The 17,035-nt window shown below is 42.7% G+C and overlaps 1 protein-coding gene across 2 annotated transcripts in view; it reads left to right on the forward strand.

Moving 5' to 3' along the window:
* RPTOR (regulatory associated protein of MTOR complex 1) overlaps positions 1 to 17,035 on the forward strand; it is a 337,424-nt gene that overhangs the window by 177,861 nt on the left and 142,528 nt on the right. For both annotated transcript variants that reach the window (XM_024760891.1, XM_024760890.1), the window contains exon 6: positions 765 to 940. In XM_024760891.1, coding sequence (XP_024616659.1) covers positions 765 to 940 — 176 coding nt within the window. The remainder of the gene's footprint in view (positions 1 to 764; positions 941 to 17,035) is intronic.

Below are 17,035 nucleotides of genomic sequence, written 5' to 3' on the forward strand. Positions count from 1 at the left end.
GTTGTAATCAATGTTAGGTATATATGAGTGAACACAGCTTTGTGTGTATTTAACTTACAAAGTTCGCCCGAGACTGCTGTTTGGAAAAGACCCTGCAGAGCACTCATGTTAGTGTCACAGGTGTGTGGTATAGATTCAGGAGGGTCCGGATGGGATGAGGGAGTGGAAAACGGCCCTCAGGCCAGGACCAGCTTCCCGTACTCATGACTAGGACTCGCCCGGTGACCGGCAGTTCACGTCATTTCTTGGGGTCTCTGTTTCCTCATTGTAGGTTTTTAAAATTGGAAAGAAGACTTACCTCATGGTGATGTTGTAAAAAGCAAATGAAATAGCCAGTGTGAAAGAGACACAATCATGCGACATAGGGGATTATTAGTAAGGAGCAAAACCCGAGACACATAAACATTCTTTTCAAGTTGGGAAACAAACGAGCAGCTGTCAGTGATTAAAATTATCCCTTCCTGCCCCATCTGCCCTCCTCTATGCCATCATCACCTGAAACCCCAGCACCTGGTCGTCATGGAGCCTCGCCCCCTGGCGTTTATAACCCAGGAGTCCTTAAGTAACAAGTGATTTGGGGCTGGAGCTTGTGGTCGTCTCCAGGAGAGGATCTAGCAGCTGGGCCTCTCTCCAGAGGACTTGGCCAGGAACCCCCAAGCTTTAAGCCTCGGTTGATGGGTCCTTTCCTTCGTGTCACATTTCCGGCTCAGTCTCCAGTTGTGCGTGACAGTTAAGCTGCTCTCTTCCTTCCTGTCCCAATGCAGGTCGCTGCTATTAACCCAAACCACCCACTGGCCCAGATGCCTTTGCCCCCATCCATGAAGAACTGCATTCAGCTGGCAGCCTGTGAGGCCAACGAGCTCCTGCCCATGATCCCTGACCTTCCAGCCGACCTATTCACGTCATGCCTCACCACCCCCATCAAGATCGCCCTGCGCTGGTAAGTGGCGCCCACCTCGACTCCCAGCGACCCCCTTGGGGTTTGCTGCAGGGACCCAAGGAATCTACCTGGGTCTTTTGGACCAAGTTACAGGCGTGAGCTCAGGACCCCAAGTGGATGCTGGGGTTTTCCTCTTGGGGTTCAGGTTGCGCTGTCCCCCGGGTCAGGTGCGTGTGTGGTTTCCAGGAGCACCCTCTCCATTTCGTGGCTAACTGTGGCTGTGCCCTCAGATAGTACCAATGTGGGTCATGCTGGAAAGTGGACTTTCTTTTGAAAAAAGAAAAGCCTTAATTAGTTATAGAATTCTTTGCTTGAGTTGAAGTAGAATCTTTCAGTTTATTCTCAGCAGTAAAAAAATAATAATAATAATGATTTTTTTTCCTACCGCCACTCTTTTGAGAAGTTGAGAGCTCTTGCGAATATGACTGAGGAAATGTGTGGAATATTCCACGACAGTAGGACCTGCATTTAAGACCCTCCATCACTGGCAGGACTCACAATGGAATGTGTGTGCTTCTTGTCTCCAAGTCCAGTTTTCTCCCCTAGACCGTCTTGCTCTCTTTTAATATCTACTTTTCCCTTTTGTATTTTGCTGGAACCCATATACATGGAGGTAAGTAGCTCTTGGTGAGGCACAGGCGGGACGGTGCAGCTGCGTGGGTTCACTGGACTCTGTGGAGGCGCCTTCCTCCGTTTCCTGCCGGGGTGTCCTAACAGCGCAGAGGCACAGGGTCCTGCTTCCTCCCCCACAGCCCTGGAGAAAGTGGGGAGACAAGCAAGGACTCTGGGGGCAATGACACAGTACTCAATCCCTCGGGAGGCCCCTCGGGTGACTACAGCCTGGGTTGGGGGACCTGTGGTTGCCTTGAGCTGCTGGTTGGATGAGAACTTGGACTTGCAGCTTCACCTCTGTAGCAGCATCAGGTTGACCCACGGCACCTGAGTGAGGGCATCCACCTCCCACCCCAGCCCTCCCAAATCCTGGCTGTGGATCCCCCCAGGGAGAGGCCTCTTCTAACATGCCTGATCCCTAAGGAGCTAGTGGAGGAGGTGTCCCCCAGCTGCCGAGCTCACCCCCCGACTCAGCCAACTCATACAGGACCTGACCAGGGCCATTCCCCACTGCACCCCACAAAGCATAGCACACGTGGCAAAAGCAGACTCCAGGGGAGAGAGCTGAGCTAGTCATCGTGCGAGGCAGGACTGTTGTCATGAAGCACAATGCACGTGATGGGAGGTGAAGGGAGGAAGTTGCTGGCTGGTAACAGAGTGAGACTACGACCTGGGGATGTTGAAAAGAACCACATAGAGATACAGGTGAGAGGACTATGGTGTTTGAAACAAAGGACACAGTGGACGGGATTCCTAGCGGGAGGGGTGGCAGCAGTCTGACTTAGCATGTTGGGAGATTACAGTGAGGGGCTAGGCGCTGGGGAAGGCAGCAGGAGGAGAGAGACAGAAAACAGAAGAAGAGCAGGAGACACGGGGGAGATGGAAGCTCCCCCATGGAGAGAGAAGGGGAACGTGGCAGAGCTGGAAATACCTGAAGGTGATGCAGACACATTCTTCAGAACTGGAGAAAGCTCGAAGGATATGAGAGGCTAGGGCTGATGGGAAGGGAGGAGAGTGGGGACCCAACCTCGGGGTGAGGCTGAGGCTGCACGGCAGCCACACCCACACTGCCTCTGCGCTGCGCTGCCCTTGACTGTAGGTCTTTTTGTTCTTTCATTTATAAGTGAGTTTTTCTATTTAACTCTCTGTACTCTGTGATTGCTGTTAGAAAAGGTTTATGGTGCCATTTAATGTGACCTCAGAAAGATCTCTGATTCAGATGACTCAGGAAGTTGTTCATTTTATTCATCGTCCAAGAAATAACTTACTAAATACCAACTGTGTAAGCCCATGGGTAAGCACTATAGGCGATACAAAGAAGCATATTGTCCTGAAAAATTTACGGTCTCATTGAGGAGACAAGATGTGACCTGAAAATTCATTATCTAAATGGGTGCTTCATGCCAGGCAAAGAAATCTGAACATTTCAGGCAATGCATGAGCAAGGACTAAATGGATCTGTGGCACCAACGGCTATTTGTGTTTCCAGAGAACAGAGAAATCCCTAAGGGCCAAGGGGATCAGGGAGGGCTTCTCAGAGGAGAGGAAAGTTGAGTCAGGGTCTGGGCAGACGGTGGGATTTGAAGGGGAGCAGAGAGCACCACAGGCAGGTGGCCCCCAGCGCAAGAAACCATCCCTGAGTAGCAAGAGTGGATCAGTAGAGAGAGGACATCGTCCAGAGGGGTGAGGTGAGGTCGGAGTGTGGGCCGGCATCAAAGGGTGGGCCGCCTTGATGTTGGGCCAAGGACCTTGGCTCCTCCTAGGACTGGTGGGGGAAGGTGTTTATATGGGGAAATGACTTAAGAATAGTGTTTAAGGAAGATAATCCATGTAAGGATGGGGAGACCTTGGTCAAATGAGGCCTTTATCACAGCAGTGAGATCAGGATCCAAACTAAAGCAGCAAGGTGGAAATGGCCGTAGACCCCTCGGTGGGAGGGCCCACAGACACACCCCAGAATCTGCGGTGCAACAGGCCTCATTCCCACTCATTTTCCTGCCCCTCCCTGTGGATTTCCTGCCCTTACTGCACCTGTGCACCCCGACTCCGGAACTGACGGTGCACACCAGCTGTGCTCCGGTACCCCGGGCTGGGTGCTGCATCTGAAGGGGCTGTGAGTGGAGGGGTGGACTGGCGAGGGAAGAAGCAGGAAGAGCACAGACAGGGCCTCCTGCCCATGCCACTCCACACTCTACTGCCAGCGCAGTGAGTTTATCTGTCCCTCCCCTGTGTCTCTGGCCCTGTCGTCCTCCACCAGGGGTCAGAAGGACGTGGCGTCCCTTCCCTGGCAGCGGTGGGTCCCTGCCCTCTGGTCAGGGGTCAGGCAGTAGGCTTTCAGTCCACCATGATGTGATGCATTGTCTTGGTACCTACCCGAAATCCTTTTGGGAGTTAATATATAATTAAATTTTTTTAAAGTAAGCATTTAGTAGGAAGCACGGTGAAAAATCAAACTAATACAGTTACCAGAGAATGGACTTTGAGGTCAGTACATCACAATTGTGGATGATGGTCGTCAGATAAGCACTGCCTGGAATGATTAAGCAAAGTCCCAGATGGGTGGATCTTTTACAATTAACCACTTTCTGCATACTGAGGGATTGAAATTAGATCGAACATAACATTTCACTGAGTGTCCTTAGCCTGTGAATGGCAGTAAACCATATTCATGGGAAGAATTGTGAAGGGAATTCTGTACTTCTTTGTAACAGCTGAGTTAAAAAAGAAAAAAAAGACACCAGCCTTTTTAATACATGAAGAGAGGAGACAGTTTGCCAGATAGTATTAATACTTATATTTTTAGTGTTAAGTTTCTCTTTTTTAATTTAAAAGTCAGTTTAATATTTTCCAGTGAAAAATGGGATATACATTCTTTGTAGAAAATTTACTAAAAAGTAAAAAGAAGGAAAAAATTGTCCAAGATTTTACCACCATTACCACAGTTAGTGTTAACTTTTTGGTTAAAAAGTCTTTTTTTCTGTGTCTGTACATGTTTGCATTGATGTTATTAGACTAAATTTACAATTTCATATACTTAAACCTTAGCATAACAAACTTATTTATCCTTGACCATTAGAAACTCTTAGTAAATGTTATTTGTAGTGATTGCATAATATTTCACTGTACTGATGTTCTGTGTTATTCAACCAAGTATAGGGCTTTAGGTTTTATGATTCAGGTAAGCTCAGAGTAGCTCTAGAACAGGGGTCCATGGGCTTTTTCTGTGAAGGGCCAGATAGTAAATACTTTAGGCTTTGTGAGCCTGAGGGTCCCAGCTCTGTTGTCATAGCATGAAAGAGCCATAGAAAGTATGTAAACAAATGAGCATGACTGTGTTCCAATAAAACTTTATTTACAAAAACAGGCAATAGGCCACATTTGGCCTGGGAACCATAGTTTACCATCCCCTGCTTTCGAGAATGGAGCCAGGCTTTTACCTTCAAATGACTGCTACACTTACCTGTTGGTCAGTGAACCCAAACAATAAATAGCCTAGGAAAAACCTTTGCTCGGGAAGGTTCCTGTATAACTAAGAGGATGGTTTTAACAAAACTGCACTCATGTAAGGCACAGTTGCTAAAGAAAGTTATATACCTTGTAAACAGAATACAGCCTTACTTTATATGTACAAAATATGTGTACATATATTTGCTGGCAAGTATGCTTATAAATCTTATTTGATGATGAAGTAGTTGTTGGAAGACATCATTCTCTGATTTTTGTTTCATTTTTGCCTCAATCTTATTTTCAGAAACTGATAATTTTAGTAATTCTGAAGTGAGCAATTACATTACTCTCCCTGTAAGTGATTTCCTTTCTTACCGTATACATCAATATAGGATAAGAATCCAAAATATGTTTTTTTCCTTAGGCTGTTTTCTACTTACTAGATTGAGTGGCAGAACACCATCTTAAATTTATTATGGATATATTTGTGTGCTACTGAAATTATAATTCAGTGGTACTTAATTTGCTGTGGGACTTGCTGTAAAATAGGTTGATGCCCATTGCATTGTGTGTCATGCAGTTATATTGTCTGTTAATGAAAATGGCAGACATCATTTTGGATTGAATAGAGGTCAAGAAACATGTTTCCTTCATTTCAATTAAATTGAGTAATCTCAAGGAGTTTAAATGTTAATGGCATAGTATTACCGAAAATTTGCCAGCACGGAAAGCCTTGTCTTCATCTTTGCCCAGATAGAGAGGCAGCTGCAGAGACACCCAACCCTGCAGCTGCACTGTGAGACCCTGCATCGTCCATCCGGCTGGGCCCCGCACTGTGTCCTGCTTGTCTCACTGCAGACGCTTGCTTTGCATTTTGTGACACTTCTGGCATTTGCTTTGTGTTTTGTCTTGAAGACTCAACCAAGAATCAGTCAGAATTACTTTTGGAAACATAAATTCTTGCTGGTGTTTGATACTGGGGTTAACCATTTATTCTCTGTACAGTTTTCTAAAATACAACTTCTCTGCTAGAGAGCAAACTTTCTGCCTATGCATTTAATCAGTGCTTTCTGTTTGTGATCTTTTTCAGTTTCTTGTAAAAACTGAATTAAAATGAAGTATCTTATGTTTGAAGGCAGGCGATCTAGACACATTAGTGAATGAAATTGTCTTACCAGTTTACTTTGTAGTAATGTCACACTTTGCGTCATAAACCTTGGTGGTAGTAAACTTAATTTGGGATTTATTTAAACGGTTTTCTTATCTGGAGGCCCTCACAATGTGGCCCTAACTGTTATCTGGTCCTGCTCCGTAAACCCCAGGACAGTTTCAGGGTAATTTCCAGTCTTTCAGGTTATGTAATTTGTCATGTGCCCACTCTGAGGAAACTATTTTTTCTCCCCAAACTAGACAATGTACTCTCAGTGTTCCTGTCTCTGACATACACGCAATTGAGATGAATATCATAATGTATTATAATAGAGCTCCTTTAAAAAAAAGTTGACATGCGGAAACCTGATTTATGCTGCTAAGAAATGAACTGAACCAGACAGAATGGCACAGGCTGCTGACTCCCTCCCCTGAGCCCAGTCCTCGGGCTGCCACAGGGGAGTAAGATTTATGGGTCCTACAGTGAGTCCACTCAACAAGTCAGAAATGGTGTGGAGCCCTTGGGGATGGTTGAGACTGTTGGGGTGGGGAGTGGAACAGGTGAGGATCAGAAGGTGCAGCTGAGGGAAGGCTGAGGGTGGGTCCTCTGGTGTGCACATCACTCTTTCCATCATTGCCCTGGACAGTGCAGCTTGCCTTGCTGTATCTGGGGCTTGGAAGGAAGGAAGGAAAGGAAAAAGAAGGAAGGAAGGGAGGAAGGGAGGAGGGAAGAGAGGGTGGAGGGAAGGAAGGAAGGAGGGAAGGAGGGAAAGAAGGAAAGAAAGAAGGTGTACCACCTCTCCTTTGTAGAAAAAGCTACACCTGTAAAAATCAGAAGCACTACACCACAGAAAAATAATTCAGAGTGAGGATAAACGTACCCAAAGTGATAAGAGAGAATATTGGAAATAGGAAGAAGAAATAAGAAAGATTAGTTGGAGGTATGGATCATGAAAAATACAATTGACGAAGTAAAGAATTTAGGAGGTGGATTGAAAGGCAACGTTATGGGTATAACCAAAGGGCAAATTAGAGAGCTGGAAGGCTGGGTTGATTAATTCCCACCACAGAAGTAGAGATGGAAAGAATGAGAGACCAGAAAGATAGAATTAAAGTTTGAGTATCTGAGATATAGATCATGAAAAATAAGTCTAGGTTTAGGCCTCACTTTGTTAGAGGTAACCACCAAAAGAATGAAAATAGAATATATTATGTTCACAGGAGGAGAGAGGATTTCTTCTCTCCAAAAGAAGGTAGAAAAAGAAACAAGAAAAGCATGGTAAATAGAAAATGTGAAATAAGATGGCTGAAATGAGTTTTGAAATGTAAGTGATTGTTTAATTGTTAGTGAGTTGAATTCACCGCTCAAAGGACAATGATTCTCATGTTGGATAAAAATCATCATGATATAGCATGTATCACAGGATACACGTTTAAAACAAAGTATTTGAAAGGTTGAAAATCAAAGGATGAAAGAGGAGAAATATGGAAACCAAAAGAAAGCTGGAGTGACAATTTTAATGTGCATCAAAGAAAAATCTGAGATTAAAAAATATTGAAAGGACAAAGAAAACTTTTATTGTAAAAAGAGCAGACGATCAAGAAGATACACTGATCATGGCTCTCTATGCATCAAACAATATGGCCTTGAAATATGTAAGATGGGAACCAAAAGGACTCTGGGTAGAAACGGATACACCAGGAACATAGGTACTGAGACCAAGTACATAAAAAGTAAGAAAAATAGTTTAGATTTTAATAGCAGGACTAATTAGCTAGGTCTAATATAGGCATATAGGACCATGTACCCAACAAGCACAGAATACACATTACTTTTGAGCATAGGTGAACCATTCACAGCTAACAAACAAACAAACAAACAAAAAAACTGTGTACCAGGTTCCAAAGGAAGCTTTAATAATCCCAAAGAATTGATACCATATAAACTCTATTCTCAGACCACCATACAATAGAGCTGGAGCTCAATAATGAAAGGTTAGCTTTTAAAATGCCTGAAAACTAAAAATCTTACTCTTAAAAAATAAAGTCCTTAGAGAGGAAATACTTTTAAAAAATTATGAAATACTCAAAGCTGAGTAACAGTGAGAGCACAACTTTTCATGTCTGTGGGATGTAGCTAAAGCAGAAAATGAAGATTAAAAAATAAAAGGAAACTCAAATGTTCACCTTAAGGAGCCCGAGGGGAAATGCAGTAAACAAAAAGGAATATGAAGAAATTTAGTCCTGAAGATGAAGGCAGCCCTGAGCTGTTCATAGTGTCTCCACATCCAGAGTACGTCTGGGTAGTTTCTCCAGAATTCTCCCAGCAACGAGGAGCAGCCCTAGGGCTCTATCACTCTTTATATAAATTCTGGACCAACACTCTCATCCTTAGCTCCTCCTTCAAGTGAGTCCAGTACCTCAGTTTTCATTCTTTCTGAGATTCTGCATTATGAGGGTGCTTACTTCTTTTTGGCTTTACCCCTTTGAGGTTTAAGGCTTCCATTCTCTCTCTGCTTAGTCACCACAACTTGCCCAACTCTTAATTGGTTGAAATTTTAAATTATGGTAATAAAAGTAGCTCGATCTTGTTGAGCATTATGCTGTGCCATTACATGAATTAACCCATTCAGCCCCTGCAGGAAGCCTGTGTGGCATGGTCTGCCTTCAGCCCTGCTTTCAGGAGGAGGGGATTGAGGCTGCACGGTCGTGACTGGTAGAGCCAGGATTCAAACCCTGTCCTGACCCCAGCGCTGACACTTGAGACTGTCTGTGTGATGATTGGCTTCTCCCATTTGCTGTATTTTCTCCCTGGTACTCTTTGTCCATGTCTTACTCTTTTTCTTCCTCTTTGGAGGGAGTTGAGATCCATGTGCATGTTTAATCCAGCATATTTAAGTGGAGTCATGGGCATTTACTTAACTTGGTAAAGGCTGTACAGGGCTTTTCAGCAATATGCTTAGTGGAGAAACTTGAGATGCCCTCCCTTTGACATTGGGAGTAAAGCAAGGGTTCTCTCTGGCACTACTTTAGTATTAGAAGTCCTGGTCATCAGTAAGACAAGATACAATATTTGTAATTATCTCTGTGCATTATGGATCATCTTTCATATTTCATTGATTCTAGGATGTACATTTTCACATCTGAACATATCTGAGATCCAGTACCATCTTTTGAAAAATAATGTGCCTGTTTAGTTGGAAGCACTTTTTCTTTCTTAGTGTACATAGAAATGCTTAGAAAAGCCCACGTCAAGGTGTGTGCTATAACCTTTCTCATTGCACTGTTTGTGAAATAACTGACTCAGGGTTTATCACTAGGGATCATGGGTAAAATATCATGTTTGCAAGAGGTAAAATTACTGAACTCGGTTTACACGTACCAAAAATAATCTCAAAATTGTAATGGTGTTTATAGATTTTAATTAGAAAAGTCTAAAATTTATGGTCTAAGCTTTCTCCATAAGACCAGAAAAAGAGAAGCACATCAAACCCTAAGTATGTAGAAGAAAGGAATAAGAAAACAGCAAAAATAAACAAAATAGAAAATGCACCAGAGAAATATACAAAACCCATGAAAATAGATGATAGTTTTTGAAAAGTTCAATAAAAATTTTAAACTCTAACTAGAATGGTCAAGAAAAGCAGAAAGAAGATATAAATCCCCTATTTCAGAAAAGAGGGAGCATCACCACAGATCCAACAGACATTAAAAGGATAGTAATGGAATCCTTTTAAGTATGAAGGACTTGGTGCCAATAAATTCTATGTCTTAGGTGAACTGGATGAATTTCGTGAAAGACACAGAATACTAAACCTGACACAAAAAGAAAAAGAAAATATGGATAGTTTATATCTCATAAAGAAACTGAATTCCCTAGTTAAAAGCCTCAGAAAGAGAACTGCAAGCCCAGATATCTTTGCTAATGAATTCTAGCAACATTTAAGAAAGAAATAATACCAACACTTATACAAACTCTTTCAGAAAATACAGGAAGGGGAACATTTCCCATCCCATTTTAATAGGCTGACTTTATCTTAAAAATCAAAGTCAGACAAAGACTCTGTAAGGGGGGGAAAAAAGCTACAGGTCAAGATCTCTCATGAACACTGGTATAAAAATTCTTTGTTTTTCTTTATTTTATTTGTTTAAAACGATTTAAAAAAATTTTTTGGCCTTGCCGCACGACATGCAGGATGTTAGCTCCCCGACCAGGGGTCAAACTTGCTCCACCTGCAGTGGAAGCACAGAGTCTTAACCACTGGACCACCAGGGAAGTTCCAACAGGTATAAAAATTCTTAACAAAATATTAGCAAATGAAGCCCAACCATATAGAGAGAAGATAAAGTATTATGATCAAGTAAGGCTTATCTCAGGAATGCAAGGCTTAACATGAAAATCAATCAGTGTAATTCATTACATTAGCAGAATAAAGGGGAAAACCTATATGATTATTTTAATAGATGCATAAAAAGAGTATGACAAAATTCAGCACGGTTTTATGACAAACTGATTCAGCAAACTGCAAATAGAAGAGAACATTCTCAAGCTCATAAAAGGCATCTAAGAAAAACTTACAGCTAACATTGTAGTTGAAATGGTGAAAGACACTTTCCCCAGAAGACTGGAAACAAGGCAAAGATGTTCACTCTCACCGTTCCTTTCAACGTTGTACTGGAAGTCATAGTCAGTGCAATAAGCTAGAAAAGAATAAAATGGCATGCAGACTGGCAAAGAAGTAAAAATCTCTTCACAGACAACATGATTATCTACATAGAAAATCATGAGAAGTCTACGAAAAAGTCACTGGAACTAATGCATTTTAGCAAGGCTCCAAGATATAAGATCAATACCCCCAAATCAGCTACATTTCTATAAAGTAAAAACTAATAGTTGGAAATTGAAAATTTTTTAAAATATATACTATTAGCTATGGCATCAAAATTCTGGAATACCTGGGAGTGAATGTAACAAAATATATGCAAGATCTATGCACAAAAACTATGAAACATTGCAGAGAGAAAGACCTAAATAAATGGAGAATTATACTGTGCTTATGGAGTAGAAGACTCAATATTTTAAAACTTTTATTCTACCCAGGTTGATCTATAGATGCAGTGCAATATCCCAGTCAAAATTACACCTTTTTTTTTTTTGGAAATGATGTTGATTTTAAAGTTTATATAGAAATGCGAAGAGTCTAGCCAAAACAATTTTGGAAAACAGGCATGTGGTTCATTTCAAGGTTTAATGTATACATATAGCTGATTCACTTTGTTATACAGCAGCAACTAACACAACAATGTAAAGCAATTACACTCCAATAAAGATGTTAAAAAAAAAAAAAGAAAGAAGTGTGTGTGAACAAACAACTCATGAAACGGGAACTTGAAGTGGCTATTAAAATTTTGGAAAAAAAAAAAGATTTAATGTAAAGCTACAGTAATCAAGACAGCGATATTGGTATAAGGATAGCCATGTAGATTAATGGAACAGAGTATGGAGTATGGAGCAGAATTAGACCCCCACATATATGATCAATTGATTTTGAACAGAGGTACCAGATAATTCAGTGGAGAAGGGACTGTCTTTTCAACAAATGATGCTGGAACAACTGGCTATCCATTCGGGAAAAACAAAAATAAAATCAAAACCCCAGCCCTTATTTTACACAAAGCAGAAAAATTAATTTCTGATCTTCTATATATAAAAGACAAAACTATAAAACTTATAGATGAAAACATAGGAGAAAATGTTCATGATTTCTTACATGTAACACAAATAGCACAAATCATTAAAAATTGATATATTGAGGTTCATCAAAATAAAGACATCTGTTCTTTGATAGACACTTAAGAAAATAAAAAGACAAGCCACAAACTAGTTGAAAAGATTTACAATACATGTATCTGAGAATATATAAAGAACTGTATCTAGAATATATAAAGAACTGTAAAAACTCAATCATAAGAAGACAACCCAAATTTTAAATAACTGGCCAAATGATTGGAATAGACACTTGACAAAAAGAAAGAGGAAGAACCGACAGACCCACAAAAGGTGCTCGTGTGCTGGCCAGAATGTGGAGTAACTGGAACGCTCATACATTGCTGTGGGGATGAAAATAGTACAGCCACTTTAGAAAACAGTTTAGCCATTTTTAATAGCTTTAAATATACACATAGCATACAACTCACCTATTCTATATATTTACCCAGGAGGAATGAAAACATGTGTCCACACTAAAATGTGCAATGAATGGTCATAGCTGTGTTCATGGTGTCCAAAACCTGGAAACAATCCAGAGAGATGTTCATCCATGGGTGAATGGACCAAATTTTGGGACATACACCTAGCCTGTTACTGCTTACCAATAAAAAGGAACAAGCTATCGATATAACATGAATGAGTCACTGCTTGAAAAGAAGATAAGCACAAAAGAGTACATAGTTTATCATTTTGTGAAGTTCTCAGAGTGAACTACAACAAGAGAAAGCAGATCTGGGCTTGCTGGAGCCGGATACAGGGATGAGATGGACAGCGCTTCTGGGGGGTGGAAATGTCCTGTGTGGGAATTGTGGTCGGTTGCACAGACATAACACGTTTGTCAAATACTTCAAATTATAATCTGAAATGGGTGCATTTTATTGTATGCAAATTGTACCTCATTAAAGTTGATTTAAATGTTTTAAAATGCATAATATTGGGTGAAAAATACTGTTTTGTAAATTAAATGCAAAAAATATAGTATAAACAAGTTTGCACATATACTTGAAATATGGAAGGGCATATATTAAATAGATGTGAGTGCCTATGGGGTATTGAGACAGGCTGGGGATGTAGGGAAGAAAACGGCAAAACAAAAGAGAAGACTCATACACGATGATGATGTGTTCCACTAACTCGGGACTGTGAGCAGCCTTCTGGACACCTAACATCTTAGAAAGTCACATATATGAAACGGACTAGACAGACCACCCTTTGCAAGATACCAGGATTTTAAAATCATGTCTCCTTTTATTTCTTTTAAATATCAGGTGTCAGTGTTGTCCCAAGCAAGGCTCAGTGTAATCAATAATGGTAAAAAGCTACGAAATATAATGTTTACAGAGTTACTGTCTAAATATTGGCCAATTTGACCAAATTTTAGGCACATAGGGCCTTTTGAGAATCATCTTATTTCCCTGAGAAAAAGTATTAAGTGAATTTTTTTTTAAAGGGCAGGTTACCTTTTTATTATTGTTCACGTTTGGGTTTATTTATCTTCTAGTAATTTGCTGTTGGCTCACATTCTCCTTTCTCCTCCAGTGTTTACCTAACAAGAGTACGTGGAATGTATTATCTCAGACGGATCTCACTAGGCAGTTCAGTGAGTCCAAGAGGCTTTGGTGAGAGTTTGAACGAATCAGTATGTAATGTGTATGGAAGACTTGAGGGGAGCAAGCGTGAACAGAATATTCTTTTAACGTAACAGGAGTGTTCAGAAGAGAATAAAGATTATATGCAGTTCAGCTCACAGTGGGACTCTTAGAGCCACCGAGTTATTAATATAGTTACAGGAAGTCAACTTTGGGTGAAATGATGCTTATAAAATAGTGTTCTGCCCCCGCCGGCCAGCCTCCCTCCCTTCCTCCCGGTCCTCCTCATGATCGTCGGCCAGTGGAAGCAAAGTCATTTGTCCTCTGCTGCTTTGATACCGTCATCACTATGTTCCAAATTAGTTTTAATCCCTGTTTGAAATCATACGTGCAGAGCAACTGATTATATCACTTTTTATAAAATGATTACCTGATAACTATTTATTTGCTTATTTGTATCTTCTCCGTAAACTTCTGGGCATTTTAACGGTACTTTGACTTCTAATCTGATTTGTGTGCCTAAGGATGCAAAATCAGTAACAGTAAATCACATTGTTTCAGAGATTGTTAATGTATACAGCTGCATACTTGACAGCACACTTTCATGACCCTTATGGACATAAAAAAGCAATCCTTTGATTGGTGCTGAACTAGGCGGCGTATTGCATGAACCAATTTCATTCTCTTTTTACTTTTGCTGAGGTGGAATTGATGGTCCCTCTTAAACAACATCACGTTTTGAATACCAGAACAGTGTGACCACGTAAAACCCATGCAGATGGTAGCATAGTGACCCCATCAGCATCTAAAATAGTGTAAATTAAGCCACGAGATGTCAGCCTCTTCTTTGTTTTTTTTACTTCTTTATTTTACACACTTTATTCTGAGCGTTTAAGCTGGATGCAGAGGCCATGTTAAGGCACTGAGACTGGGCGTTAAACCTCGTTCTAGTGTTAACTATTGTCACCATGGTCATCAGAACAGCATGTTTGCTTATCCTGAAATTGAATGGACTTGTGAAATAACTTCTTTTGAATATGTGTTCTGTTCTGTTCAGTCAGCCTTATTATAAGTACTAAAATTATAAAGATCAGTGAGACAAAGTCTGCTAAAGAGACACTTTCTATCAGTGCTGCTCTTGGGGATGGAGAAGAGGATGAGGAGATTCCTCTGCTCGCCGTGCAGGCAGCCAGCATTTCTGGGGGGGGTCATTGGTCCTGACCTCCTGTGACGAGTAAAGTCTGGCTCAAGTGAGGAGGCGCCTGAGCACAGTCACCGCCGGGCCACGTCTGGGCGATGGCAGAGCGTCTGGTGTGGCAGGGGCCCTGAGGACTGAGCTGGGGCAGGTGACCATGAAGTGGGAAGAGGGTGGAGCCGTGGATGTGCAGCCTGAAGGTGGGCTGTTCCGTAGGACCTTGTTCCAGGGGTATGGTGATGGGTCTGGGGTCCCGTCTCCAGAGCCAGTGAGACGGGTTGATCTCTCCCCTCCAGGAGTGTGATGGCTGATTCGGGAGACGTGTACGTGGATTAGTTATAGAGTGACTCGGGTGCTGCTGGAAATGGGCACACGGAAACACAGGCCCACACCCGACAGGGCAGCTTCCCCAGGTGGGCGAGACCTGGAGGCGGCCATAGCAGTGGCCCTCTGGTGGGCGTGGGCGAGCTCAGGACACCTGGGTGCTCCCAGCTGGCCTCTCCCCAGCCCCACCCACTGCCCCAGTGGAGGGCAGCAGGATTTGTGGATGTGACTCATAAAGGTGTTTCAGGGCCTTCTGATAACCCCCTCCTAATAAAAAAAAAAAAAAAACCAAAACCAAAAAGAAAGACGGAGGTAAACAAATGGGACTGGAATGGAGAGGTTGCTTTCCAGGTGGAGGAGATCTGAGGGCCTGGAGGGAAGGAAGAGGTGGGAGCTGTCGGGTGGGGCGGGCGGGTTCTTTGCTGTCTGGTGTAGGGTCTATGGTTGTTGTCACTTTGTTTTGAGCACAGCACGTGAGGCTTGAACAGGTGCGTGAGATGAGAGGAAAGCTCGTCCCAGGGGAGTTGTTTCACTGGGGTCCATCACCATGGTTTGGATGCAGTTGAGGTTACTCATAGAGAATGTAAGCCGAGAGGAGGGCCAAGAACACAGCACCAGGTTCTGCGAGTCCTAATGTAGGAAGGAAGTTGGCCGGAGGGAGTGATCGGAGGGGCAGAGTGGAGAGGACAGCCAGACCCCCACATCCCTCTGAGGACCCTTCAGGGTTGAGGATTGGGAGAGGCCTTGAAGTTGACAGTTAAGAAGTCCTCAGTCACCTCAGGCAGTCCTAGAGCCACTGGAGTGGCAGCCAGCAGGCACGGGGCTACCCTGAGAAAGGGGAGGCAACACAGGCATAAACTATGTTAAGGAAGTGAGGGGTAAAGGGGCAGAGGATCAGTTGCTCTTTTGAGGGGGAAATGGACGACTTAAGGAAAGAGGTTGTTGTCTTTAAGTTAGTTGCTTTTTTAGTGTTCTTGTTTTTAATAGGCAAACATTTGTAGACTGGAAGGTAGGTATCTTTTAGAGAGGAAGCAATTGAGGCGGGCTGAGGCTGCCCCTTTCCTAGCAGTGGGGTTCATCTGCTTCTTGAAGCCGTGAGGGCAGGTTTGGAAGAATCTCAATGGAGGGTAATGTCCCAAGGTCACTGACCTGACACCTAAACCAGAGCCCAGGAGTACAAGCAGGTAAAGTCAGCAAGCATGACTCAGTGAACACCCTCACGGTGTGATTTCCAAGCTTCCTGCCTGGCTTGGGAGTCCAAGGACAGATTGTGTATCAGACATTGTAAGGAACACAATTTACATTTAAAAGATAATTGGAAAATCAACCTGAATTCGCTCATTTGCTGCCAGAATACCAGGAATTGGCTCAGTTTCTCAGCAGAGCTCCTCCTCACCCCCGCCCCCTGGGAACTGTTTTTCTGGTGGATTCAACACCGTGAGAGCACGGAGAAGCCAATGAAATGTCTGGGCTTCCTTCCCTGCACCTGACCTGGCGTTGCCAGGCTCTGGTCTGCAGAAGAAACTTGCTTTGGCCTGGTGCCTCTGCTTGTTCCCCGCACGGTCCTCAGACCAGCAATGTTATCATCGTGTCCACCTGCCTCTAAGTTAATGGGCGCAGACTCACGGTTCATAAAGCAGCTGGAATATCTGGTACTTATCGGGGTACTTAATTGACAAATGTCTTACAAGAATTAAAATCATGTCGGTGCTATTAATGTTCAGAAACATATTTGGGTGTTTTCTTTTCCTTGACTATAAGTGGAGACATGAGTGCAGAAAAGCATGTAGGGAGAGCTTAGGTGTTAGAAGGAACAGGAGAGGATGGGGGTGGGGGGTACAAAGTCAGTCCCACCTTAAATATGAGACCTAAAAAGCAGGGAGATTTAAATCCCGAGGAAGACAACTGCATAGACTGCAGCCCGAGACTAGACTTGGGCGGCTGGCATGCCAGCCGTGGTCCAGGCGGGAAGGAGAGGCTTGACTATAGTATTCCTGCTGTTGGCCTTT

The sequence above is a fragment of the Neophocaena asiaeorientalis genome, unplaced genomic scaffold (genome assembly GCF_003031525.2).
Source record: "Neophocaena asiaeorientalis asiaeorientalis breed wild unplaced genomic scaffold, Neophocaena_asiaeorientalis_V1.1 scaffold30, whole genome shotgun sequence".
NCBI classification, from domain to species: Eukaryota; Metazoa; Chordata; class Mammalia; order Artiodactyla; family Phocoenidae; genus Neophocaena; species Neophocaena asiaeorientalis.